The sequence below is a fragment of the Hyperolius riggenbachi genome, chromosome 3, assembly GCF_040937935.1.
Source record: "Hyperolius riggenbachi isolate aHypRig1 chromosome 3, aHypRig1.pri, whole genome shotgun sequence".
NCBI lineage: Eukaryota > Metazoa > Chordata > Amphibia > Anura > Hyperoliidae > Hyperolius > Hyperolius riggenbachi.
The window spans coordinates 18,422,764-18,441,985 of record NC_090648.1 but is presented as its reverse complement, the minus strand read 5'-3'; the positions used below and the strand labels follow the sequence as shown (position 1 = coordinate 18,441,985).

The window sequence follows — 19,222 nt, the reverse complement described above, 5'->3', positions numbered from 1 at the left end:
AAAAGACGTTTGTTTTTGTGCAGGGACATAACTAGACATAATAGGGCCCCCCTGCAAAAATGATAGTATGGGAGCCCTCTTTGATTGGGAGCTGACTAATGGCAGCAGGGAGTGTTCTGCTGTGAAGCAGCCTCTAGAAACAGGAAAAAATGACACACGCTCCTGCACACGGTTTTTGTGAGTGTATGGGGAGGTTTCTTTGCTAATAGGCTGCACTTATGGTTGGGGAGAGGGAGGTGGTGAAGCCCCCAAAACCTCTGGGCCCACCTGCGATGGCAAGGGACGCAGGGGTAATTGCTACGCCCATGTTTTTGTGCATGCATTTGAAATGTATCTGTCAACATGTTTTGGGATGCTATTATTACAACAGCATAGTTCCCAACTGTCCCTCTTTCGGAGGGACAGTCCCTCTTGGGAAGCCCTGTCCCTCCATCCCTCTTTCCTCCTCATTTGTCCCTCTTTCAGGACTTTGTCCCTCTTTCTATGTAAATAAATATATTTCTCTACTAAAAATGTGTTTGATTGACTCCTTTAAATGGATATATTACTATTTGTAATATGTTAATATGACGAAAAATGAACCAGGACAGATAGGGTCAGTGTGGTTTGAATTATAAAACAACATATTTTCCCTATGAAATGTTTATGGTATGCATGACTAGGGGTGTGATGGGGGCATGATCAGGGGTGTGGCAGGGGCGTGGCTTAAGTGTTCCTCTTTCTCATCTCAAAAAGTTGTGAGGTATGCAACAGGAATACTCACATATTTAGATCAGCCTTCTTGAGACATTTCCCGAGCTTGATAATAGCATAAATAGTACGTACTATAAAAGTAGGGAGGAGGTATTGTATAGTAGTTTGTATGACTCCAGATTCTGGTCCAAACAAGCAGAAATACTTGTCATAATTTAGCTAAAACTAAATAAACAATCCAGTGATGTGAAAGAAGGCCAGTTTTGTGATGTTATTCTAATTCTGAGGTTGCATAGTGATAGGCCATGCAATTTGCAACGAGGGATGGTCAAAATTGCCGAATTCTGAGTTCAACGACAATCCGAAATTTCACACTGAATTTCGAACAAATTCCAGATTTCATGGATTCCAAGCGTGGATCATTTCAAAACTGTCATTTATGATTATGATTAGTGCAAATATGCGGAAATGAATTCACAATAGGTTACAAGTTCACTTAGAATCTTCACAAATTCACATAGAACTTTTCCATTCATGTCCCTTGAGCATGGTCAGTAGACATTTTTTGCTATTCTTCTGAAAAACTCTTTGTGCATTACACAAACATCATTTTGCATAATGCTAAGAATTTTCCTACTTAGAAGTCAAAACTCTGACTTTCAACTTGAAATTGCAAAATGCTGATGAAAAGTGAGAATTTGGAATCCCGCAAAGTCCATGTCTTCTTCCCAATGTCCAACCTCTTTGGGCATGTTGACGTTCTATGTCACACACTTCCCCTAATGTCTGTGTTATTTCAGGAGCTTCCACTCTTCAAGCTGAAAAGGAACCTTGTTAGTATGTTCTGTCAAGTTCTCCGTTATTGACATCCTGGTCACCATGAGGATGTGGACTATCAGAAACGTATATGTAGCAGGAAATGCATGTAAGGCAATATGTATAGATTCCTCCTATGGTTACAATTAGGGATGGTCAGAAATGCTCATTTACGATTTTGCGGAAATTCTGTTTTCCGATTTTCCGTTTTCCAATTTCTGATTTTCTGCTTCTTCATTTTTCGAGGCATATTTATTTGATTAAATGGAAAAATGGAAATCGGAAAAACAGAAAGATTCTGTATTGTCTTATTGGTTCAATGCTTCCGAGGTCTGTGACTGGGCTAAAATTACCGAGATGTGGTAGATCAGATTTCCATGAAATTTCTGATTTCCATTTTCAGATTTCTGTTTTCCCATTTCCGAGTTTCGATCCATTTCTGATTGGAAATGCGGAGATTTGAATTCCGTTGAATCTGAATACGCATCCCTAGTAACAACGCTGATGTAAGAGCAGAGAGGCTGTTCTCCGTAACTTTGGACTTTTGGACATGTCTGTAGTATTTGGTGTAATGAACCCTTTTCTCCACACCCTCATCATGATGAAGCCATTTTTTATTGAATGGGAGATAAAAACACACACCCTAACCTCTTATGTGAAACAATTTTATTTTTCAGACTGAATTTGGCTCCTTTAAACTCGCCAGAAGACGTTGGTACAAATTGTGACCTTGTCACTGCAAACCCAAGCATCCTGGTCAGCAGGTGAGAGGCTACACTTTCCAATAAACCTGCCAATTTCTTTGCCTCTGGAAACGTGTGCTGTCCCTACATTCTTCTCTAATATCAGCAGCTAGTGTTTCTATATATCTGCCCATCATTTCATATCTGAAAATGACCAGCTAATCAGCTTTTGCTTTCTTAGGCTAGAGTGCCACCCCTTTCTTTTCAGTTTCTTATTGGTCATTCAGCCGATCACTTGCACAGATCAGCAAGTTTTCCTCAGAGTACAGTACTCAGTTAAGTTTGCTTTAAAACATTGTCTATCATTAGAGAACTGTTCGCCAGCGAACATCTCTGCATCTCTGGGCCTTCTACTACTTCCGGGTCGCTATGACCCGGAGTAGTACGCCTGCGCTGCCCGGCGGAGCGCGTCCTAGATCGCGCTCCTGTTTCCGGGCACTCTCTGCGCATGAGCGTGATGTCATGAACGACGTCACGCTCATGCACAGAGAGTGCCCGGGAACAGGAGCACAATCTAGGACGCGCTCCGCCGGGCAGCGCAGGTGTACCACTCCGGGTCATAGCGACCCGTAAGTAGTAGAAGGGCCAGAGATGTTCGCCCGACGAACGGTTCGGGCCATCTCTATCTATCATTTAAACATTTGTCACTACCAAGTTGAAGTAGAACTTTTTTAAGTAAAATGTGTTAACTTTCCTTTTTATTAATTTGAACATCTTTCAATTTTCTACTTACTTACACTTTCTTTAGACTTTCCTTCCACTTTTATCTTTCTTACATTGTTTGTAGTGTAATGTTATTAATGGGTGACTGTCATCAGGGTGAGTTTTGCCCCTGCAAATGGCAGGTGGGCCCAATGTTGTGGGCAGAGGCATAGCTAGAAATCACAAGGCCCCATAGCAAAGGTCCCCCCCCCCCAATAAAATATAAGGCACCGTTGTACTCCTACCCTTCACCACACCACCCCCAGCATTAAGTGGCCTATAAGTAATGGTAGGCAGTGGTACCCCCCCCCCCCCTAGACCCAGTTTAAGTGGTGAAAGGCTCCCCCACCAATTCAGTAGCCAGAAGTAGCCTCCACAGTATCGGTAGCCCCCTAAGAATAGGTATACTTGGTGTAGGTAGTCACGTTGTATTTTATACTGTAAGTAGGCAGAAGCACCCAAAAGTATAGGAGGGCAGAAGGCCCCACATATAGGTAGCCAGAAGGACCCCCAGTATAGGTAGTCAGAGGCAGCCCCCTCAGTATAGATAGCCAGAGGACTCCTAGTACAGGTAGGTATAAGGACCCCCAGTATAGGCAGGTAAAAAGACAGAATCCCCAGTATAGATAATCAGAAGCACCCCCAAGTATACTGAAGGTAGGCAGAAGCACCCACAAACAGAGGTGGGCAGAAGGACCCCCATAAATGTAGTCAGATGTTTCCTCCTCCCTCGGCAGCGGGAGCATAAGACAAGTGACTCCCCAGGCTCCTCTGATGATCCATCTTCTCCGGTGTTCCTGTCTCTCTGAGTAAGGCCCCCTATCTTGTCACGTAACGCAACAGCTAAACCCAACAATTATAAAAATGCACCGCTTCAGGAATGCTACACATTTTCCATAGCTACTGTATTAGAGTAACTGAGTGGACTCACAAATCTAAAGAATGATGCCTTCCTGTTTGTCTTATCTTATGCATGAGCTCTTCTTATCAGCCCTAACTTGTGGCTTATCTCTATATATATATTATTTCATGAGCTATCTGCCTTATCTGATTATCTCGGAAATTAGCTTGCCTTATCTGTATTAACTGGTGATTTATCTTGGTTTGTTTGCCCGGCACACAGGCAGTGTGCAGCTATTGTTTCTTCCATATTTACACTACCAAAGTAGCGGGCATTATGCATATAGTGCAATGTGTGTTATACATTGTGTGCGGAATGCATGCTATGCTACTTTCATAAATACTGATAAATTGCCAAGCAATGCCAGCAATATTACTGGGATTTACTGAATCAATCTATAGATAGATAGATAGATAGATAGATAGATAGATAGATAGATAGATAGATAGATAGATAGGTAGGTAGGTAGGTAGATAGATAGATAGATATGCTTTTGAAATATCATTTGTTCATTGTTTATTTAGTTGAGATATAAAATAAGTAAAGTAAGATAATTAAAATAATTCATGGGATTATTAATTAAGATAATTCATGGAATTGCCACTGTTTTAAAAATGGTGATGTTTGCATTGAGAGTCGTCCTTTAAAGTAGTGTTCTCCAAACCTGTCCTCCAATTAGTGTTGGGCGAACATCTAGATGTTCGGGTTCGGGCCGAACAGGCCGAACATGGCCGCGATGTTCGGGTGTTCGACCCGAACTCCGAACATAATGGAAGTCAATGGGGAACCGAACTTTCGTGCTTTGTGAAGCCTCCTTACATGCTACATACCCCAAATTTACAGGGTATGTGCACCTTGGGAGTGGGTACAAGAGGAAAAAAAATTTAGCAAAGAGAGCTTATAGTTTTTGAGAAAATCGATTTTAAAGTTTCAAAGGGAAAACTGTCTTTTAAATACGGGAAATGTCTGTTTTCTTTGCACAGGTAACATGCTTTTTGTCGGCATGCAGTCATAAATGTAATACATATAAGAGGTTCCAGGAAAAGGGACCGGTAACGCTAACCCAGCAGCAGCACACGTGATGGAACAGGAGGAGGGTGGCGCAGGAGGAGAAGGCCACGCTTTGAGACACAACAACCCAGGCCTTGCATGAGGACAAGAAGCATGCGGATAGCAATTTGCATTTTGTCGCCATGCAGTCATAAATGTAATACAGATGAGAGGTTCAATAAACAGGGACCGGAAACGCTAACCCATCACAGATGTTCATTGTTCATGTTACTTGGTTGGGGTCCGGGAGTGTTGCGTAGTCGTTTCCAATCCAGGATTTATTCATTTTAATTTGAGTCAGACGGTCTGCATTTTCTGTGGAGAGGCGGATACGCCGCCGATCTATGACGATGCCTCCGGCAGCACTGAAACAGCGTTCCGACATAACGCTGGCTGCCGGGCAAGCCAGCACCTCTATTGCGTACATTGCCAGTTTGTGCCAGGTGTCTAGCTTCGATACCCAATAGTTGAAGGGTGCAGATGGATTGTTCAACACAGCTACGCCATCTGACATGTAGTCCTTGACCATCTTCTCCAGGCGATCGGTGTTGGAGGTGGATCTGCACGCTTGCTGTTCTGTGTGCTGCTGCATGGGTGTCAGAAAATTTTCCCACTCCAAGGACACTGCCGATACCATTCCCTTTTGGGCACTAGCTGCGGCTTGTGTTGTTTGCTGCCCTCCTGGTCGTCCTGGGTTTGCGGAAGTCAGTCTGTCGGCGTACAACTGGTTAGAGGAGGGGGAGGATGTCAATCTCCTCTCTAAAGTCTCCACAAGGGCCTGCTGGTATTCTTCCATTTTGACCTGTCTGGCTCTTTCTTCAAGCAGTTTTGGAACATTGTGTTTGTACCGTGGATCCAGAAGGGTATAAACCCAGTAATTGGTGTTGTCCAGAATGCGCACAATGCGTGGGTCGCGTTCAATGCAGTCCTAGGCCGAAGAGGTCATAGCCTAGGGTCACAAAACCTGTTTATTTGGGCAATTTCAATGGTGGCGAGTCTGACGTACATAAATCGCAGCAATGGCCGTTAGCAACGTCTGAATCTCACGAAATGTCTCATGCAGGTAGAAGACATATTGTTAGACTTGGGCTCCAAAGATGGGTTCCCTACATCTCTGCAAACCAGAGTTACAGGGCTCCAAATTTGGTAAAATCCCCCATAGGCTTTCATTGGGCCTCCTATTTACAGTTCCAAAATCTCACATCTTTTCAAAGGGCAATTACTCAGCAGTTGCAATTTTTCTAGCATTGTAGGGACCCTTAGGGGGAACATGACTGGTGAGTTTCGGGCCCCTAGGCCAAAGAGGTCATAGCCTAGGGTCACAAAAACCTGTTTATTTGGGCTATTTCAATGGTAGTGATGGTGACGTACATAAATCGCAGCAATGGCCGTTAGCAAAGTCTGAATCTCACGAAATGTCTCATGCAGGTAGAAGACATATTGTTAGACTTGGATTCCAAAGATGGGGTCCCTACATCTCTGCAAACCAGAGTTACAGGGGTCCAAAATTGGTAAAATCCCCCATAGGATTTCATTGCCTCCCTATTTCACTTTCCAAAATCTCACATCTTTTCAAAGGGCAATGGCTCAGCAGTACCAAATTTTCTAGCATTGTAGGGACCCTTAGGGGGAACATGACTGGTGAGTTTCGGGCCCCTAGGCCGAAGAGGTCATAGCCTAGGGTCACAAAAACCTGTTTATTTGGGCTATTTCAATGGTAGTGATGGTGGCGTACATAAATCTCAGCAATGGCCGTTAGCAAAGTCTGAATCTCACGAAATGTCTCATGCAGGTAGAAGGCATATTGTTAGACTTGGATTCCAAAGATGGGGTCCCTACATCTCTGCAAACCAGAGTTACAGGGGTCCAAAATTGGTAAAATCCCCCATAGGATTTCATTGCCTCCCTATTTCACTTTCCAAAATCTCACATCTTTTCAAAGGGCAATGGCTCAGCAGTACCAAATTTTCTAGCATTGTAGGGACCCTTAGGGGGAACATGACTGGTGAGTTTCGGGCCCCTAGGCCGAAGAGGTCATAGCCTAGGGTCACAAAAACCTGTTTATTTGGGCTATTTCAATGGTAGTGATGGTGGCGTACATAAATCTCAGCCATGGCCGTTAGCAACGTCTGAATCTCACGAAATGTCTCATGCAGGTAGAAAACATATTGTTAGACTTGGATTCCAAAGATGGGGTCCCTACATCTCTGCAAACCAGAGTTACAGGGGTCCAAAATTGGTAAAATCCCCCATAGGATTTCATTGCCTCCCTATTTCACTTTCCAAAATCTCACATCTTTTCAAAGGGCAATGGCTCAGCAGTACCAAATTTTCTAGCATTGTAGGGACCCTTAGGGGGATCATGACTGGTGAGTTTTGCCACTGCTGAACCATTGCCCTTTGAAATGGTGTGAGATTTTGGAACGGTAAATAGGAGGCCCAATGAAATCCTATGGGGGATTTTACCAATTTTGGACCCCTGTAACTCTGGTTTGCAGAGATGTAGGGACCCCATCTTTGGAATCCAAGTCTAACAATATGTCTTCTACCTTCATGAGACATTTCGTGAGATTCAGACGTTGCTAACGGCCATGGCTGAGATTTATGTACGCCACCATTACTACCATTGAAATAGCCCAAATAAACAGGTTTTTGTGACCCTAGGCTATGACCTCTTCAGCCTAGGGGCCCGAAACTCACCAGTCATGTTCCCCCTAAGGGTCCCTACAATGCTAGAAAATTTGGTACTGCTGAGCCATTGCCCTTTGAAAAGATGTGAGATTTTGGAAAGTGAAATAGGGAGGCAATGCAATCCTATGGGGGATTTTACCAATTTTGGACCCCTGTAACTCTGGTTTGCAGAGATGTAGGGACCCCATCTTTGGAATCCAAGTCTAACAATATGTCTTCTACCTGCATGAGACATTTCGTGAGATTCAGACTTTGCTAACGGCCATTGCTGCGATTTATGTACGTCACCATCACTACCATTGAAATAGCCCAAATAAACAGGTTTTTGTGACCCTAGGCTATGACCTCTTTGGCCTAGGGGCCCGAAACTCACCAGTCATGTTCCCCCTAAGGGTCCCTACAATGCTAGAAAATTTGCCACTGCTGAGTAATTGCCCTTTGAAAAGATGTGAGATTTTGGAACTGTAAATAGGAGGCCCAATGAAAGCCTATGGGGGATTTTACCAAATTTGGAGCCCTGTAACTCTGGTTTGCAGAGATGTAGGGAACCCATCTTTGGAGCCCAAGTCTAGTGTTGGGCGAACATCTAGATGTTCGGGCCGACCAGGCCGAACATGGCCGCGATGTTCGGGTGTTCGACCCGAACTCCGAACATAATGGAAGTCAAGGGGGACCCGAACTTTTGTGGTTTGTAAAGCCTCCTTACATGCTACATACCCCAAATTTACAGGTTATGTGCACCTTGGGAGTGGGTACAAGAGGAAAAAAAAAATTAGCAAAAAGAGCTTATAGTTTTTGAGAAAATCGATTTTAAAGTTTCAAAGGGAAAACTGTCTTTTAAATGCGGGCAATGTCTGTTTTCTTTGCACAGGTAACATGTTTTTTGTCGGCATGCAGTCATAAATGTAATACATATAAGAGGTTCCAGGAAAAGGGACCGGTAACGCTAACCCAGCAGCAGCACACGTGATGGAACAGGAGGAGGCGCAGGAGGAGAAGGCCACGCTTTGTGAGACACAACAACCCCGGCCTTGCATGAGGGCAAGAAGCGTGCGGATAGCATGCTTTGTACCGCCATGCAGTCATAAATGTAATAAAGATAAGAGGTTCCATAAACAAGGACCGGCAACGCTAACCCAGCAGCAGAAGCAGCAGCACACGTGATGGAACAGGAGGAGGCGCAGGAGGAGAAGGCCACGCTTTGTGAGACACAACAACCCAGGCCTTGCATGAGGACAAGAAGCGTGCGGATAGCATGCTTTGTACCGCCATGCAGTCATAAATGTAATAAAGATAAGAGGTTCCATAAACAGGGACCGGCAACGCTAACCCAGCAGCAGCAGCAGCAGCACACGTGATGGAACAGGAGGAGGCGCAGGAGGAGAAGGCCACGCTTTGTGAGACACAACAACCCAGGCCTTGCATGAGGACAAAAAGCGTGCGGATAGCATGCTTTTTACCGCCATGCATGCAGTCATAAATGTAATAAAGATAAGAGGTTCTATAAACAGGGACCGGCAACGCTAACCCAGCAGCAGCAGCACACGTGATGGAACAGGAGGAGGCGCAGGAGGAGAAGGCCACGCTTTGTGAGACACAACAACCCAGGCCTTGCATGAGGACAAGAAGCGTGCGGATAGCATGCTTTGTACCGCCATGCAGTCATAAATGTAATACAGATGAGAGGTTCAATAAACAGGGACCGGAAACGCTAAACCATCCCAGATGTTCATTGGTCATGTTACTTGGTTGGGGTCCTGGAGTGTTGCGTAGTCGTTTCCAATCCAGGATTGATTCATTTTAATTTGAGTCAGACGGTCTGCATTTTCTGTGGAGAGGCGGATACGCCGATCTGTGACGATGCCTCCGGCAGCACTGAAACAGCGTTCCGACATAACGCTGGCTGCCGGGCAAGCCAGCACCTCTATTGCGTACATTGCCAGTTCGTGCCAGGTGTCTAGCTTCATGCCCGGTTTCAGGTCCAGCGGTGCCAGCCACAAATCTGTCTGTTCCTTTATTCCCCTCCAAATTTCCTCCCCTGTGTTCTGCTTATCCCCAAGGCAGATCAGCTTCAGCAACGCTTGCTGACGCATGCCAACAGCTGTGCTGCACTGCTTCCACGATCCTACTGCTGCTGGTGCTGGGTTAGCGTTTCCGGATGAGGTACAGCTTTGAGATGCGTTGGAGGAGAAGGAGTCAGAGAGGTAGGTGCTGCTGTTGTTATCCAGTGGGAGGGACGGCGGTGCAGCTGTTTGCGGCGTGGGCAACACCCGCGCCGTAGCAGGTGAGGAATCGCTGCCAGGCTCCACAAGGTTCACCCAGTGCGCGGTAAGGGAGATGTATCGACCCTGGCCGAACGCACTCGTCCAGGTGTCAGTGGTGAGGTGAACCTTGCAGGCAACGGCATTCTTCAAGCTTCGGGTTATTTAGCTGACCACGTGCTCATGCAACTCAGGCACTGCAGAGCGCGCAAAGTGGTAGCGGCTGGGAACCACGTAACGTGGGATGGCCACTGACATCATGCCCTTGAAGCTGTTTGTCTCCACCACTCGATATGGCAGCATTTCGCAGGCCAGAACCTTGGCTATGCTGGCTGGCTGTTACTGCCACGGCCCGGGGGTCATTTGCTGGCAATTTCCTCTTGCGCTCAAACATCTCAGAGACAGACAACTCAACCGTAGGGCTGCACACCGAAGGGCTGTTGGTTGTTGTGTTTGATGAACACTGGGAGACCTCAAGAGCACTAGTCCGGAAAGTGACAGTGTCAGCATCGTCTGATGTTTGTGAATGTTGTGAACCACGCAATGGCTGGACTACTGCTGCTGCTGAGGCGGGTCTGGTGGTGAGTCTGGTGAACCCAAGGGAGGCAGTGTTGCTGGTGGTACCCTGTCCTGCCGCGTTTGCCCACAGTGTGGGATGTTTGGATAGAATGTGGCGGCTCATGCTGGTGGTGGAGAGGTTGTTAATACTTTTCCCCCTGCTCAGGCGGGTCTTGCACACCTTGCAAATCGCCATGGTAACATCCTCAGTGCAGTCTTCAAAGAAAGCCCAGACTTTGGAGCACCTGCCTTGCTGGCGATTTCTGTTTGCGCCTCTTTTGCCTCTCACTTGAACCATGTTTGCGGTGCCTGAAATTGCGCGCCGCCTACCTTGTGGCACAAGGCGAACTCGTGCAGCAGTGGGTTCCTCAACAGACTCATCTGTGCTGCTGCTACGACAGCGATGTTCTCGTTCACAAACAAAATCTGGGCCTATGTCCACATTGTCCATACCCTCCTCTTCCATCTCCTCAAACTCGTCATATGTCATTGTGGGGGGCCGCCGCCGTGGAGTAGAGCTCCCCAGAACAACCTCTGCGCAGTTCACTCCAACGTCGTCTGGTTATCTGGCAGTTGTGTGCGTGGTGTCGCTGCCGGTTGTGTCAGCTTTGTGCCCACTGGCTCCTTGTAACTGGCTGAGGACTCGGACCTCGTGCGTGATGTGCTGGTGCTGCTTAACCCACTGCTGGACGCTTGAGAGGTCATCCAAGTAATTATCTGGTCCTGTTCTTTTGGATCTGTGAGGGTTGTTGTCCTGGACAACATGGGCGGTATTGAGTGGGTTTTCTTGGGTGCTCCCCTGTGGCCTGTACGTGAACCGTCAGGGGAAACACCTCTTCCCTTGCCCCTCCCTCTTTCACCGGATTTCTTCCTCATTTCACTTATCCTTAAAGTACACGCTGACTGGCAGCAGTACAGTGGCAGTACAGAAATGCTATACAGTGGTGGGTGAGCGGTGTACCACTTTTGTCAGCAGCGACACAGAGCACAATGCTATACAGTGGCGGGTGAGCGGTGTACTACTGTTCCCAGCAGACACAGAGTGGAAGTAAACACAATGCTATATAGTGTGGCTGAGCCGTGTACACAGAGTGGCATTAAACACAATGCTATATAGTCTGCTATATAGTCACCCCGAACAGGGTGATGTTCTGCAGAACCCGAACAGTGGCAAACACTGTTCGCCCAACACTACTGGGAGGGAACGCAGATTTTAGTACCTAAACACACGATACAACATGTTTTCCGGGGTCAGACTCTGAGGCACATACAGATGGTCCCGATCATCATCCTCATCATACAACTCTTCTCCTGAGTCTGAACCACCCACCACCTCTGCCACCCCAACATCCCCAGACACAGACCCCTCATCGTCCTCAACATTAACTTGGGATGCTGGCCTGAGCCAGACCTCCTCCTCCACATCAGGCCCCATCATCTCCTCAATGGCAGCCCTCATTAATCGCTCTGGCGCCGGACCGATGGACACAACGTTCTCCTCCGGGGAGGGCTGCTGCTGACCACTGGCTGCTGGGGTGGATGTTATAGCTTGCGTGGGGCGTTGGCTGTTGCTGTTGTTGGGAGTGCTGCTCACAGCGGAGGTCTCTGGGGAACTCATGTTGAGCTCATATAGTGGTTGACGGTGAGTGGAGTATTACTGATCCCAGCAATATACACACTGACTGGCAGAGTACGCAATGCTATATAGTGTGGCTGAGCGGTGTACACAGAGTGGCAGTAAACACAATGCCATATAGTCTGGCTGAGCGAGCGGTGTACTACTGTTCCCAGCAGAATCAGAGTGGCAGTAAACAATGGTATATAGTCTGGCTGAGCAGTGTACACAGAGTGTCAGTAAACAATGGTATATAGTCTGGCTGAGCGGTGTACACAGAGTGTCAGTAAACAATGGTATATAGTCTGGCTGAGCGGTGTACACAGAGTGTCAGTAAACAATGGTATATAGTCTGGCTGAGCGGTGTACACAGAGTGTCAGTAAACAATGGTATATAGTCTGGCTGAGCGGTGTACAGAGAGTGTCAGTAAACAATGCAATATAGTCTGGCTGAGAGGTGTACACAGAGTGTCAGTAAACAATGGTATATAGTCTGGCTGAGCGGTGTACACAGAGTGTCAGTAAACAATGGTATATAGTCTGGCTGAGCGGTGTACACAGAGTGTCAGTAAACAATGGTATATAGTCTGGCTGAGCGGTGTACACAGAGTGTCAGTAAACAATGGTATATAGTCTGGCTGAGCGGTGTACACAGAGTGTCAGTAAACAATGCAATATAGTCTGGCTGAGAGGTGTACACAGAGTGTCAGTAAACAATGGTATATAGTCTGGCTGAGCGGTGTACACAGAGTGTCAGTAAACAATGGTATATAGTCTGGCTGAGCGGTGTACACAGAGTGTCAGTAAACAATGGTATATAGTCTGGCTGAGCGGTGTACACAGAGTGTCAGTAAACAATGGTATATAGTCTGGCTGAGCGGTGTACACAGAGTGTCAGTAAACAACGGTATATAGTCTGGCTGAGCGGTGTACACAGAGTGGCAGTAAACACAATGCTATATATAGCGTGGCTGAGCGAGGTGCACAGTGGCAGTACACACAATGCTATATATAGCGTGGCTGAGCGAGGTGCACAGTGGCAGTACACACAATGCTATATTAGTCAGGCTAGCCTAAGCCGTGTACACAGAGTGTCAGAAAACACAATGCTATATATATAGCGTGGCTGAGCGAGGTGCACAGTGGCAGTACACACAATGCTATATATAGCGTGGCTGAGCGAGGTGCACAGTGGCAGTACACACAATGCTATATATAGCGTGGCTGAGCGAGGTGCACAGTGGCAGTACACACATTGCTATATATAGCATGGCTGAGCGAGGTGCACAGTGGCAGTACACACAATGCTATATATAGCGTGGCTGAGCGAGGTGCACAGTGGCAGTACACACAATGCTATATATAGCGTGGCTGAGCGAGGTGCACAGTGGCAGTACACACAATGCTATATATAGCGTGGCTGAGCGAGGTGCACAGTGGCAGTACACACAATGCTATATATAGCGTGGCTGAGCGAGGTGCACAGTGGCAGTACACACAATGCTATATTAGTCAGGCTAGCCTAAGCCGTGTACACAGAGTGTCAGAAAACACAATGCTATATATATAGCGTGGCTGAGCGAGGTGCACAGTGGCAGTACACACAATGCTATATATAGCGTGGCTGAGCGAGGTGCACAGTGGCAGTACACACAATGCTATATATAGCGTGGCTGAGCGAGGTGCACAGTGGCAGTACACACAATGCTATATTAGTCAGACTAGCCTAAGCCGTGTACACAGAGTGTCAGAAAACACAATGCTATATATATAGCGTGGCTGAGCGAGGTACACAGTGGCAGTAAACAATGCTATATATAGTGTGGCTGAGCGAGCGGTGTACTACTGTTCCCAGCAGCGACACACAATGACTGGGGGGGACCCTGGCTAGCGTGGCTGGAGAGCGAACTACCCTGCCTGCCTACCCAAAGCTAAACCCACAGACAAATGGCGGAGATATGACGTGGTTCGGGTATTTATTTACCCGAACCACGTGACCGTTCGGCCAATCAGAGCGCGTTCGGGCCCGAACCACGTGACCCGTTCGGCCAATCACAGCGCTAGCCGAACGTTCGGGGAACGTTCGGCCATGCGCTCTTAGTTCGGCCATGTGGCCGAACGGTTTGGCCGAACACCGTCAGGTGTTCGGCCGAACTGGAACATCACCCGAACAGGGTGATGTTCTGCAGAACCCGAACAGTGGCGAACACTGTTCGCCCAACACTACCCAAGTCTAACAATATGTCTTCTACCTGCATGAGACATTTCGTGAGATTCAGACGTTGCTAACGGCCATTGCTGCGATTTATGTACGTCAGACTCGCCACCATTGAAATTGCCCAAATAAACAGGTTTTGTGACCCTAGGCTATGACCTCTTCGGCCTAGGACTGCATTGAACGCGACCCACGCATTGTGCGCATTCTGGACAACACCAATTACTGGGTTTATACCCTTCTGGATCCACGGTACAAACACAATGTTCCAAAACTGCTTGAAGAAAGAGCCAGACAGGTCAAAATGGAAGAATACCAGCAGGCCCTTGTGGAGACTTTAGAGAGGAGATTGACATCCTCCCCCTCCTCTAGCCAGTTGTACGCCAACAGACTGACTTCCGCAAACCCAGGACGACCAGGAGGGCAGCAAACAACACAAGCCGCAGCTAGTGCCCAAAAGGGAATGGTATCGGCAGTGTCCTTGGAGTGGGAAAATTTTCTGACACCCATGCAGCAGCACACAGAACAGCAAGCGTGCAGATCCACCTCCAACACCGATCGCCTGGAGAAGATGGTCAAGGACTACATGTCAGATGGCGTAGCTGTGTTGAACAATCCATCTGCACCCTTCAACTATTGGGTATCGAAGCTAGACACCTGGCACAAACTGGCAATGTACGCAATAGAGGTGCTGGCTTGCCCGGCAGCCAGCGTTATGTCGGAACGCTGTTTCAGTGCTGCCGGAGGCATCGTCACAGATCGGCGGCGTATCCGCCTCTCCACAGAAAATGCAGACCGTCTGACTCAAATTAAAATGAATCAATCCTGGATTGGAAACGACTACGCAACACTCCCGGACCCCAACCAAGTAACATGAACAATGAACATCTGTGATGGGTTAGCGTTTCCGGTCCCTGTTTATTGAACCTCTCATCTGTATTACATTTATGACTGCATGGCGACAAAATGCAAATTGCTATCCGCACGCTTCTTGTCCTCATGCAAGGCCTGGGTTGTTGTGTCTCAAAGCGTGGCCTTCTCCTCCTGCGCCACCCTCCTCCTGTTCCATCACGTGTGCTGCTGCTGGGTTAGCGTTACCGGTCCCTTTTCCTGGAACCTCTTATATGTATTACATTTATGACTGCATGCCGACAAAAAGCATGTTACCTGTGCAAAGAAAACAGACATTTCCCGCATTTAAAAGACAGTTTTCCCTTTGAAACTTTAAAATCGATTTTCTCAAAAACTATAAGCTCTTTTTGCTAATTTTTTTTCCTCTTGTACCCACTCCCAAGGTGCACATACCCTGTAAATTTGGGTTATGTAGCATATAAGGAGGCTTTACAAAGCACGAAAGTTCGGGTCCCCATTGACTTCCATTATGTTCGGAGTTCGGCCATGTTCGGCCCGAACCCGAACATCTAGATGTTCGCCCAACACTACACGTGACCCGTTCGGCCAATCACAGCGCTAGCCGAACGTTCGGGTAGCGTTCGGCCATGCGCTCTTAGTTCGGCCGAACACCATCAGGTGTTCGGCCTAACCCGAACATCACCCGAACAGGGTGATGTTCTGCAGAACCCGAACAGTGGCGAACACTGTTCGCCCAACACTACCTCCAATCCCACCAGTGGTGCACGTTTTGCAGAAACCTTATGTGCACTAGAGATGCCCTGAACTGTTCACCAGCGACCAGTATTCTGTGAACGCATTTGCAGCGAACAGTGAGAATTTGTCGTGTTTGACCCGCCCCCCTATACATCATCATTGAGCTTAACTTTGACCCCTTACCTCACAGTCAGCAGACACATAGCAGCCAATCAGCTATCACCCCCTCCTGGATCCCCACTCCCCTATTAAAAAGCAGTTGCAGTGACTATATTGGATTTATTCTCTGGCTGCAATGATAGTGAGAGCAGGGACATACTTGCTGCAGATAGGTAGGGAAAGCATTAGCTAGGCCTGTGTTCTTGTTCCTCACTGACTGCTTGCTGAAAGCACCCCAAATAGCCCTTTTGGAGGGCTAGCACATCGGTCTCCTGTGTTTTTGTGTGTGTGACACTCCACAGCCCACTGACACCCAGAGCTGTGTGCACACTACTGCTGTTGCTACATTAAAGGGGAACTGAAGAGACAGGGTATATTGAGGCTGCCATGTTTATTTCATTTTAAACAATATCAGTTGCCTGGCAGCCCTGCTGATCCTTTGCCTCTAATACTATTAGCCATAGCCCCTGAACAAGCATGCAGCAGATCAGGTGTTTCAGACTTTAAAGTCAGATCTGACAAGACTAGCTGCATGCTTGTTTCTGGTGTTATTCAGATACTCGTGCAGAGAAATAGACCAGCAGGGCTGCCAGGCAACTGGTATTGATTAAAAGGAAATAAATATGGCACCCTCCGTATACCTCGTACTTCAGTTCCCCTTTAAGTTGCAGGCACAGAACCACTCCAGTGCATTATTATTTCACTGTATTCTGATATTACTATTGCATTTCTCTGTGTGTGACACCCCACAGCCCACTGACACCAAGAGCTGTGCACACTACCGCTGTTGTGGCCATATTAAGTTGCAGGCACAGAGTACCACTCCAGTGCACTATTTGTAAGAATGTAATGTGAGTTCTGCCCTTTAGCGATTAAAACACGACTGCATCAACTTTGTCATTTTTGGTGGGACTTTTGGCATGGATCCCCCTCCGGAATGCCCCTGCCCAGGTGTTAGACCCCTTGAAACAACTTTTCCATCACTTTTGTGTCCAGAAACAGTCTTTGTAGGTTTTAAAATTTGCCTGCCCATTGAAGTCTATGGCGGTTTGTCAGATTTGCCTGTTCGCAAACAATTGCGGAAGTCCACGTTCACGAACCCAAAATTTGATCGCGACATTGCTAATGAGTACATAGGTGAGGTGATTAGCGTCTCGGTAATTCTCTACCAGATGCCTGGGATCTTAAAGGTTTTGCACAGTATTTTAAAGGGAAATTGATGTTTGAGGAGTGTGGGGGCAGACATAATAATTTCCAATCAAACAATAGCAGTTGCCTGGCACCCTGCTGATCATTTATGCATCAATTGGAAAAAAAAAAGAGAGCGGGGATGGATCGGCACTAGATGAGGCAGACCTTACTGGGGGTTCTTGAGGGGATTACTCACTGTGCCTCCGGATGATTAACATTCATAACAAGGTGAAGAGAAAAGAATCCGGGCACCAGATGAGCTGCTGTGCATACCTCACTTTATTTCATCCCACCAGACAGATTACAGCAAACAATGATGGCGGCCTGACAGCCGTTTCAAAAGCCCAACGCTTTCTTCCTCAGAGACACGCCAACACCATTACAATGAGCATTTAAATAATGTACATCCATTAGCAAACAGGGGAGGGAAGAAAGGGGGAGGAGAAACTCACCGCCTACCGTATGTCACCCATTGCCGAGCGTGCAAACAAATCGCACTACTCCGAGCCGTCCAACTCAAGCGCCGGATTTTAGGTTACGCCCCGTTTCCGGGACTCAACCAATTGGAGTTACCTCCAGTCACTGCCGCCGCCTATTCGGCCAGTGACGTCATTCCGCACGCCGCTGAGTGTCCTGGATGGTATCACTGGGAGGACACATGCGCTCCAGCCTGGTGTGTTGCCATGGCGGCGCATCAAATTGCGGAAGTCTCTTCCCCCTATAGGAGAAAACATACAAAAGAAGAGATATATAGAATTACCAATAAAAACAAATAATTACAGGGCATAAACCACCATTATACATAGTGCAGAGATAATTTTCCTGGATGATTGCAGAAACTGTCCACGATAGATTAAACTAATATGTAAATACATCCTATAAGCCTAAAACCTATATATATATATATACATAAAAAAGGGGGGATTTTTCACCCATATATAAATACAATGAATACTATTATAAAAACAGTTATAGATAAGGAAAAAGCGGAGAAACAACAGATAGCAACCCATTTTAACTCATTATAAGGGGATCAGTGTTTATCAAGAAAGCAATAAAGTTCGTTCCGTTCATTTAAACCAAGTCTTCCACATGCTTCAGTAACAGAGATCAATCTTGCCTCCTCCCTTCTTAAGCATTGGTCTCTATTACCTCCCCTATGTGGCACCCCCATATGTTTCAATCCCAGGAATCTAAGGACATTGGAGTTACCATTATGTACTTCTCTGACATGCGCAATAAGCCTCCCTGCTCCCTTTCCTGTCTCCACTGATTTATAATGTTCCTGAAATCTAGTATTGAGCTGTCTTGTCATTTTTCCAATGTAATAACGATTACATGGACAAACCACCGCATACACCACAAATTCGGGTCTGCAGTTAATAAATTCGTGGATCATCAAAGTCACTCCCCCCAGTTGCACCGATTTACCTGGAAGCAACTGGCTGCAATGTGTGCCATTGTAACATTTATAATTACCGGGTGGACGCAACTTTTCAAGCCAATTCAGCTCACGTTTGCCTTGGTTCTAAACTCGCTATGTACCAGCATATCCCCGATAGTGCGAGCCCGACGGAAAGAAACCAGCGGTTTTTTGCCCAAACTAGATCTCAGTTCCTGGTTCTCTAACAAGTCTGGCCAATTTTTACAGATGCTTGTACGGATTTTATCCGCCATAGGGGAAAAGTTAAAGATAAAGGGAACACATTGTTTCCCACTGTCATGTCCCCCTTTCCCTTTTCCCTTCTTTCTTAGGAGCGATTCCCTTGACTTGGAATTAGCCTTTTCAAATGCATCTGCCAAAAGGGGAGAGGGTAACCTCTTGCCACAAACCTTTTCACCAATTCACCACTTTGTGCCTCAAAATCCTCCTGTTTGGAATTCTTTTGTTTCAAACGAAGAAATTGGCTAAATGGGATAGAATCTAAGACGTGACGTGGATGAAAGCTAGAGTAGAGCAACAGTGAGTTTGTGGCCGTTGTTTTTCTAAACCCCTTACTTAGGAGTCTATCTTCCTCA

General features: G+C 46.8%; 1 protein-coding gene across 2 annotated transcripts in view; it reads left to right on the top strand.

Annotated features, from left to right (window-relative positions):
• Positions 1-19,222, top strand: part of LOC137560881 (alpha-2,8-sialyltransferase 8F-like) — a 150,238-nt gene that overhangs the window by 89,020 nt on the left and 41,996 nt on the right. For both annotated transcript variants that reach the window (XM_068272039.1, XM_068272038.1), the window contains one exon: positions 2,187-2,273. In XM_068272039.1, coding sequence (XP_068128140.1) covers positions 2,187-2,273 — 87 coding nt within the window. The remainder of the gene's footprint in view (positions 1-2,186; positions 2,274-19,222) is intronic.